General features: G+C 29.7%; 1 protein-coding gene across 1 annotated transcript; it reads left to right on the top strand.

Annotated features, from left to right (window-relative positions):
• Positions 6,271–9,190, top strand: LOC109358660. Its single transcript, XM_019603028.1, has 3 exons — positions 6,271–6,374; positions 7,543–7,825; positions 8,215–9,190. The coding sequence occupies exons 2-3, from the start codon at positions 7,645–7,647 to the stop codon at positions 9,138–9,140; spliced, it is 1,107 nt and encodes a 368-aa protein (XP_019458573.1). The 5' UTR covers positions 6,271–6,374; positions 7,543–7,644; the 3' UTR covers positions 9,141–9,190.

Here is a 9,879-nt window from a genome sequence, read left to right as displayed (position 1 = left end):
ATAAAATAATTATTATATAAATAATAAAATGTATGTACATGTTAAATATATTATTATATTTTAATTACTAACATTCATTATAAAATAATATTAAAATATATAATATAAAATAATAAAATATAATATATAAAAAGTAAATTTATAAATATATGGTTATCTACGAGGTGAATATCATTATATTCGTTCTTATCCATAAGCTATTTTTACGACTATCAATTGCAAACATTTTTAAGATGTCCATGGAACAAGTATTTTTGTCATTCTCATTATCATGTCCTAGCTAAACATGCAAACTGATGATATTTTAGATTTTTTTACTTAAATAAATACTAACAACTATGGATAAATATGAAAAATATATATTATAATAACATTTCCTTTTAATATATATTTCATTTTTAAGGAATAAGGATAAGGTTTTTATTTATTTATCCAAACTTCAGTTTTTTAAGTGTCTACACATAGTCAGACATCGTGAGTAATGATATATTGCATTGACAATACATGAGAACATTATTTGAAAGTCCTTTAATTTGAAAGTTATTATGATTTCGGATGCTAGTAATAATGGAGATAGCCAAATATCATCCATAATCGAGTAATCACAAAAGTTTTAGTTGATGACGTAATGATAAATAAAATGATGTAAGTAATATAAATAGGTCAAAAACACCCCAATTTGCAAAGTGAAAAACTTAATTTTAGCCAAGACAATTAAAAAAATGATTTTACCTTTACCAAGATTTAATATTATTATGAACATAGTCCTATTTTTTTGGTAACATGTGATTATAGAGGATACAAATAATATGTTAATCAAGTGGTATAAGATACGACTAGATTTTTAAGATCGAATATTCGATTCCTAAATGCGACACTTGTTTATATGGATCGACATTCACGAATTTCTTACCCAAAAAAGATGAAGAAATATTATCAATAGTACAAAAAAACACGATTGTATGGGTGAGTGTGAAAGAACCGTCCTACTTGTATTTATCTTTCATATGAAATTGGTCACGTTTTTCAAGTGTATTCTATCTTCACTATCTTTTCCATTAGTTGAGTAAAGTCTTTAACCAACAATCTTTGTACATCACTTGTTCTACCATATCCTGGAACAAAAAATAAGAAAGAACCACACCACTCAATATTTCTTCGATCTCTCTAGGGAACCACAATTTTGATTAAAATCCCACAGTACAAGAATTCTCTAACAAACTTGCAAATTTTCAGAAAAGAATTCAAATGATTGGTTAAATGTACAGTGGGATCGGCTATTAGACTTGGGGGCATGAAAACAATAAATGATCGATTAAAGTGTGACAGTATTTTGCAATGAGAATAATGTATATCTTATATCTCTTCCATTTATTAAAACTAGCGCGTTGACATACACTGTCGTGCCTGTCAACCCGCTTTCCTATTGTTTATAATGTATAGTTTGTATTTTATAAATTCAAATATATTTTTTTGCGCAAAATTTACGGTTGAATTTATTCAACTGGTCTAATATTCAAATTTTTAAATACATTTTTAAAATAAGAAGATAATAAAGATAAAATAACAAAATAATATTATATGGTTTTTTGGTAGAAATAAAAAGATATTGAGGGCAAAATAGGAAAACACGAATTACACTATGATAGGTGGTTATTTTGTGTTTTCCCTTTATTAATAGTATAGATATAGATATGATTGATTGACTACATGCAATACACGATTGAGATAAGTTATACTAATTTTCTTCTTTCATCAAATATTACATATATATTTTTATTAAAATGTTACTACACATAGTAAATATAAGGTAGCTTATCTTCTTATATAATGAATATTTTATTCTCTTGGAAATAATTGATTATTTGACTGTATTCTCGTAAAGCATATTCTCAGCCAACTTGTTTTTAAGTCTGATAAAGCATTTTCTACCAAAAATGAAAAGGTGAAACAAAACCAACAAGTGTTGATATAATAGTATAAAATTTTGCTAGTTAGAAAGACTAAAATGTCAATGGTTTAATTTTTAATAGTAACATGTCTTGTAGTGGACAATCACGAACTATGAAAAATATAAAAAACTGAAAGAAAGAAATATTTTAGAATATAACATGAAAAAAAATAAAGAAGCCATTATTAACTATGATACTTAAATTACGGTAGTGAATTAATAATTTAAAAAATATATATAGTGTGATCGGATATCGTGGAAAGCCAAAATTTAGGAGGAAAATCGTAATCATAAAACTACTAATTCCACTCACAGAAACAGATTTGATCCAATTTCATTAGAACTGGAACTAATTCTACAATAAAGTTATAAAACTATAACTCAAAATTATAATTTAAATTAAATTTCCTAATTTTAGCGGTAACAATGGCTTAGCGGTAACAATGGCAATGACAATGGGAGCACAAAAGTTATAATAATAATAATAATAATAATAATAATAATAATAAGAAGAAGAAGAAGAATAAGTTGCAATGGAAGTATAAAAGTGGTGGATGATAATAGATGACTATGTCCTTGAAAATTATAAATGACTGCCTTAATAGAATTGCTTTTTTCGTTACAACTCTTTTTTTTGGTAAATACGTGCCTTGATTGAATTGATAATTAATATCCTTATTTGTTACAAAAGTTGAGAAAATAATGATCCATTTATTCACTAAATTAAAAAGCCTATTAATAGGCAACATATAGTAACTGAGTCAATAAGTGCAATATTAATAAGAAACATAAATACTAATTGTACATTACTCACTAACACAAAACGGTTAAGTAATTGGTCAAATGGACCCACAATCCTTAATATTCCTTTTCATGCATGGAAATCTAATAATTATACAATATGAACAAGTAAGGACCCTTTTTGTCGAAAGTGTCTGGTGAAAATGTTATAAAAGCGATATGTTATAACACTTTTATTTATAATAAGATGACTTTTATCATTAAAAGTAAAGGTAGAAACAATAAATCATTCTTTAATATGGAGATGATTCTTGTCGAAATGAACAGTGTTGCAAGCATGTAGCCTTAATTATATACTTAACTAATGACTACTCATTCACCACATGTTAACCAATGTTGCATCAACATGGGATGATATAGTCTAGAAACTGAAATACTAAACACAATCACATTGTTGAATGTCATATATTATCTGTCTCACTCTTGGTGATATGCTTGTATACCACAATTAATCATTATATTGTTAGTTGATTTTGAGATAAAATTTTAATATAATATTAGAAACAAATCCCAACTTCTCCTTGGTTCTCCGTTATGGACTTTCTAAAGCCTTTAACGTAGTTTGAGAGGTTTTTATGAACTTTCATGTTGAAAATCTCATATATCTGATCTAGTATTTTACTCTCCATGATATGATTTATATATTAATGAGGCTATTTATTTTATTTTCAATTAGTTTTGAGGTGAAACTAAATAGATTAACTAAAATCATATATTAAGATAAGATTGTGATTAGTACAATCTCAAATATTTAGCTGTTCTAGTACAATCACACCTTCTTTCTTTTTTTAATTTGCTCTTGGCACAATGACATATTAGATCACTATCAAGATGAGATATACTGAAACCTAAGTAAAACAAGAGAAATTAACAAATCAGGCATATTGCCGGCAGAACATTGACCTTTGGAAGCTAAATTTACTCATTCTAGGACACAAAACTTTCACATTATTAGCAATAAGATTTGAAAGTTGTGTACGTAATTGCATATTATTAAACTAAGTTGCTCTAACTTACCAAAATTGTATCCATATATATGTTGGTAAATGATATCCAAAATTTACTATAATTCTTCAATGTATTTGGTAACTTCTCCAAACCTTACACAAGAGTGTGTTTTCAATAATCCAAACTTTAATGTATGTATGTTAAAAAAGACAGCAAATACGTACATCTCACATCACAAGTGTATATATATAAAATACACGTTACATTATTTGTTTTTGGCCAACAAGACAAGTGACAGGTTAATTTTATATGCATTAGTCGTGACTCATTCTTGTTCCAGCTCCGAGAGATTGAATGATAGATAAAATATGCATGATGTACCCTAAGCAAATATACCGTATTTTAATAACTAAAAAGTTTAAAGGTTTACAAAGACTTAGCTAATTAAGAATCTACCTTTATATATATTCTATGGCATTGATACGTTGATCCTTGTAGACTATATGATTTGCATATATCTCATTTTAAATTTATATAATGTAATAAAAATATCTGAATCTTAGTCTTTGTTTGCAATAGTATAATTGGGGAAGAGATAAAGAGGGTGGATAGAATGTGAAGAAAAATATGAGTTTTTTCTTGTTTGATTTGAAAGAGAGAAGACAATAAAAAGTCATAGAAAGAAGTGGGAGAAGAAGTGTTAATTAAAACAATTTTAAATCAACAACACAATACTTTGAGCAAATAGAAATGCTCATATATATATATATACTACTAACAACAAATGTTGCTCATAGGAATCGAACTCTTAACCTTTTGGTCATTTTAAGGATCTAATGAGACATTATACCACTAAACCAACGTCTTGTTGATATCAAAAGGACTATTTACTATTTATTGACTCAGATACCTTGATGAAGATTCTTATTTCCTACATTTATTGGTCTAGCCATATCTTTTTAAGATCATAGACGTGGTTTGTAAGTATAAGGAACGTACTAACAACAAAGATGCATGTAATAGGTGCCAAATAATGGCTTTTGAAACATAACTCTTTTTCGTCTTGTTTTACTAACAAAAAAGCAATTTAAATATTGATTGAAGTTGATATTTTGCTATAGAACAAACCTAATACCAAAAAGTAAGATAATTTTTGCAACATCATGTTTCTATTTAGCTATAGTCTCAATCATAATTGATCTCCAATGTATAAAGTGACAAGTAATGTCATCACTTGATGTCACGGTTGTTCACTAACGTTGTCGTTGAAGGTTGGAAACAATATAATATAAACAAGTATTTGGGGACACGTTGGTGCAACACGCAATGTTGCCAACGTCTCTTATGTATGTCGCTTTGCCCTAACAACAAAGGAACAATGTTAGGATATTGGAGTAATTGATGTGAGACACGTGGACGGAACAGTCATGCATAGAGGAGTATCATCATTGATGATCGTGTAGTAATCATTGTTGACAAATTATCAATAGTCCAACCTTATCTCACTTTTTAATTTGTAATATATGTTAGAGTAAATTATATAAATTATACATATCATCTCTATTTTAAAAAAAATACATAAATTGTCCACAATTTATGTACATAATCACATTGACTATACTGCAAGGGAGATAAACATGATTTTTTAAGCTAAAAATTATGATACTATAATTAAGTTAAACAAAATATGGTATATTATAGAAACAAATTTAAGTAGTATAAGAATCAATATTTATATTATTTTTTGGTTTGTTATAAATTGCATCAATAATTACAAGAAAATATTTAAATCACTTTAATACTATATTGTAACAAATAAAAAATAATAAGGAGACTTTTATACTATTTAGATTTGTCTCCATAAAATATCATATTTTATTTAGGGTTTAGGTGTCAACTCAAGAACTAAGTGCAAGTATGGGTGTAAACTACATTCCTCTACTGAACTTCTCATGGGATCGAGATCTATTGACCAAAAGTATATCTCAGTTTAGTCTCAAATCAATAACAATGAAGGAAAAACAGAAAAAATAATAAATATTTAATTTTTTTAATTAACGACATGTTTTCATTCATTTGAAATATGATTCGGTACATACTTTGAGTCAACAGATCCTTGTGGCTAGAACGTTAGGGGATGAATAAATATATGTTTTAAATTTATTTAATTGTACAAAAAATGGATCCTTAGTTTTTTTGTAATGCCACACATTAGAATCTGAGCTCAATAATGTACTCTTTGGTACCAAAAAAGAGCTCAACCCCAACTATATTATCTATAGATAATTATTGTAAAAAAATGAGATTAAAATTATAAAATAAATAATGATTCATATAACTAAAATATAAATGATTAATAAATAAATAATAAGTCCCCCAACTTTTAATTTATTTATTTTGTTTTAAGCTTTCAACTCAATAAAATTCCTTGCCTTGTCTTTACTTCAGATAGCCCACCAGAACTACCCAGTACCCACGAGACCTAAGTCAATACAAAAAATTCAAACCCATGGGCCTAGGCCTAAATCAGTGTTCAAATTCACTGTGTCAGGCCCGGCTTAAACCCGAAGGCTACAAAGCCTGACCCAGTCCTTCTCTCCCTCCTTCCACTCGCTGAATTGGCATTGACAGTGGCAAACAGTCTCAGTCTTCTGGGTACAATTGCAGAACCCAGGTTGGTAACTCTCTCTCTTTGTTATTATTCTTTAATGGCAGTGGTTATTGTTGGGTCAACATTTAGTGTGCCAAAAGAGTAGGTCACTCCATGTGACACTTCCTCGGATTGTTTAAAAAACATATATGTTAAGTTTAAAATTTAACAGTAAAGTATTTTTTGACCAATAAAAAAAAAAATGACACATAGAGTGTCACACTTTTGGGATAGAAGATGTGTTCTCGTTTGTTGTTTGGGGTTTCACCAGGGTTCTTTGCTTGCCAAATTTCCTAGCTTGCTAATTCAATGTATGGTTGCAACATTGATATGGGTTTCTCTTCTTTATGTTATGTGCTTCAAGAGTTCAAGTTTTATATTTTAAGTTCAATTATGAAATAAGATACATTGAGCTTTTGATAGTTGTGAAATTGAAATTATGTCACCCATTTGGCAAAATGTTATAAATAATGCATATTTGTGAAAAAAATTGGAACTTTTTGCCTTATGATGGGTCGTAGCTGTAATTTTTGTAGCGCATGCAACCTGTACTTTTTGTGAATTAGAGGGCTTATTGTGACTTTTTTGATAGTGGAACTTGAAAGCTGAAAATGAATTGACCCATTTGGCAAAATGTTGCATGTGATGCAAATATGTGAAAAAAATGGGGACTTGTTGGCTTATCAAGTTATCATGGGTTCAAAACATAAATTTTGGTAGCACAAAGTATTGGTATTTGAAGGAATATGAGAAGGATGGAGAGAAAATAGATTAGGTTGAAAAAAATTCAAGTTAAGGTATAATTACAACATGCCTTCACTTTTAACTTCATAAAAATTGAATACTTATGACCGGGTATATATCTAAAGTCAGATATTCCTTTTTTAATTATTAAAAATGGTCTAGCCAACATTAGTAGCTTAATTTGTTTTCTCATGCCTTCATTTTTGTTGTAATTCATGGTGCTGGATTTTATGAGTTGCATAGATAGTGGTTCAATTCCTTAAGAATTGAACCCATTGATGGGCCTTTCTTACACGATTTGAGAACACTTCTGCCTTTACTTTTTATAAGTCATCACAGAAGAAGATATCTTTTTTTTAAACTCATGTCTGTGTGTGTAAGCAATGTGTGTTGAATTAGAATTATGGATCTATTTTCTTGTTAAGTTCAGTAGATATTTGTTTTACAGGAGAAAATGACAAATGAGTATGCAACAAGCTTAGAAATATGTGAATATGAAGATTTTAATAGTTCAAAGCGACAAAAAATGACATCAAAAGTATGAGAAGATATGCAGCGAGTTCAAACCAGTGAAGGTAGTAAAGTTCTGTGCAAACACTGCGGAAAGCTGTTGCAAGATAACTGCGGGACTTCTCATTTGAAGCGGCACTTAATGATATGCCCCAAGCGTCCAAAATCAGAGGATAGTATTAATCAATATTCTATGTCTTCAGCATGCCTTAGAGGCAAAGGTAAGCATTCATTTTTTTGTAGCATCTAAATGGGTTAAAAAAGTTCAACAGTTGAGCATTGCTTGCAAGTTGCAAGTATGGTAGATCACCTTCACATGAGTCTGTTATATTGTGATCTGCTTTAAGTTGCTGATAGAAACATAGCAGTCGATAAACCAGTGCAACATTTAGTAGCCATGATAGAGTAATAAATATTGATCATTACAACATTTCCATTTCTCCATGTAGTAACCAATGCAGCGTTTACTACTAGGCCTATGAAATTGATAAACTTACTATTTGCATTTCGTCCAGTGGATATGGCCCTGTGTGACATTTCCAATTCTCCATGGAAAACTCCTCTAGATTACCTTTTATCTACTTGTACTAACTTTGTCTTGTTGTTGTAGAGTCTGGATCAAATACAGTGCTCATGGTTCACCCATTAAAGGTTGAACCTCAATCCCAAATCACATGTTTTTCCGAGACTCCAAATATTCGGTCACCAACTGTTATTGCATCAACTTTGTTGCTGCCTAGCATTGAATCTCCCAGAAATGAAGGGGAACTGACTCTGGATGATGTAGAAATGAAAGAATTTTATGCTTCTCTCGATGCCGAGACCTCAGTTGCATCACCTCCCCAAGACACTGGAGTTGCTACTGAATCGTCCAACACTACGCCGTGCGAAGAGACTAAGAAAGCATTGAAAACACTACAACGCCTTCTCTCTAAAGACTTCTCCATTCTATTGCATCCTGGACAAACTGGTACAATGAAATCTACCATGGAAGCTCTTTCCAAGTTGTCTGCAGATGATGGACTCTCGTCGGATATTAGGTTGTTGATATTAGAAGTTTCGAAAGAATTCATTCGATGTAGTTGTGACTACAATGGTGCTAGTAGGAAAATAGAGTCTTGCAGAACCAACATCTTGAAAGCAGATAAACTAGAAGAGGGTCTTGAAGCTAACAAGAATCAGTTCAAGGAAATTTTGTCCTTGGAAAATGAATCAAGCAACCAGCTAGCTAGTTTGGAGAGAAAAAAGAAAGAGTTAGAAGAACAAATAAATGCTATTAAAGCTCACATATATGTTTCTCAATCAGCAAAGAAAAATGCTGCTAAGAGAAAAAGGGAAGTTTTTGAAGAAGCAAAGATACTCAAAGCACAAAGAGATGAGTTGAGGGAACAATTGCCTCATATGAGGGATGAGTGTGAAGTGGCTAATAAAATCCAAGCAAATATAAAAGCTGAATGGTCAAAACTTGGTGAAAAATTTAACAAAAGCTTAGATAGAACTACTTGCCAGTACTTGGATAAACCGCAGAATATTTGATAAGCTGATTTGGTTTTAATTTTTAAATAATATTGATACCTTCATACCAACTCAGTGATGCCATGAAAAAGTTTCTGATATTTGCTTCATGGTAAAAAATGAAGCATTTATGGAAGTGATTTTAATTTCATGATTTTCTCTATATAACAAATTAAAAGGAGTTCTTATTTCATTAGACAAAATATTTTCACAAGTCATCACTATAAGATTGTCTTATGTTAACATCTATATGGGATGTATACAAGAATGGATAAATTCATAACTATTTGAATAAGTTCATTTCCCCCTACTTCTTTGCATTGTATTTTCTACCTACTTGCATATTATAGTTTTCTACATTATATGAATGAAAAGTAAAGTAATAAATAAGTGTATAGTTAAAAATTAAAATATAAATATATTAAAACATAAAAAAATTCTGAAAACGGAGGGAGTATTTATTATCATATTTGAGCATGTTGGGCCCACTATTTTTTATTACCAATGCGTGTTCCACGAACACTCCACCATTCTTTTATTTAACCCTGCGTGCTGCACATGCCAAATTTATTACTTTTTTCTCACTCTGCCAACTAATTTCCAACTATCAATAAAAATAATTATTTTTCTTAATCTTTCAAAATATTATAAGATCATAATCTCATCCTTATTTTATATTGTTTGTTGATGAATAGTTTATAACAACAAAAACAGAAATAGACACAACTTTAATATGAGCAAAGGAAGAAAAACTAATAAA

This window comes from Lupinus angustifolius, chromosome LG10, assembly GCF_001865875.1.
Source record: "Lupinus angustifolius cultivar Tanjil chromosome LG10, LupAngTanjil_v1.0, whole genome shotgun sequence".
Taxonomy (NCBI): Eukaryota; Viridiplantae; Streptophyta; class Magnoliopsida; order Fabales; family Fabaceae; genus Lupinus; species Lupinus angustifolius.
This window is presented reverse-complemented; position numbering and strand designations above follow the sequence as displayed.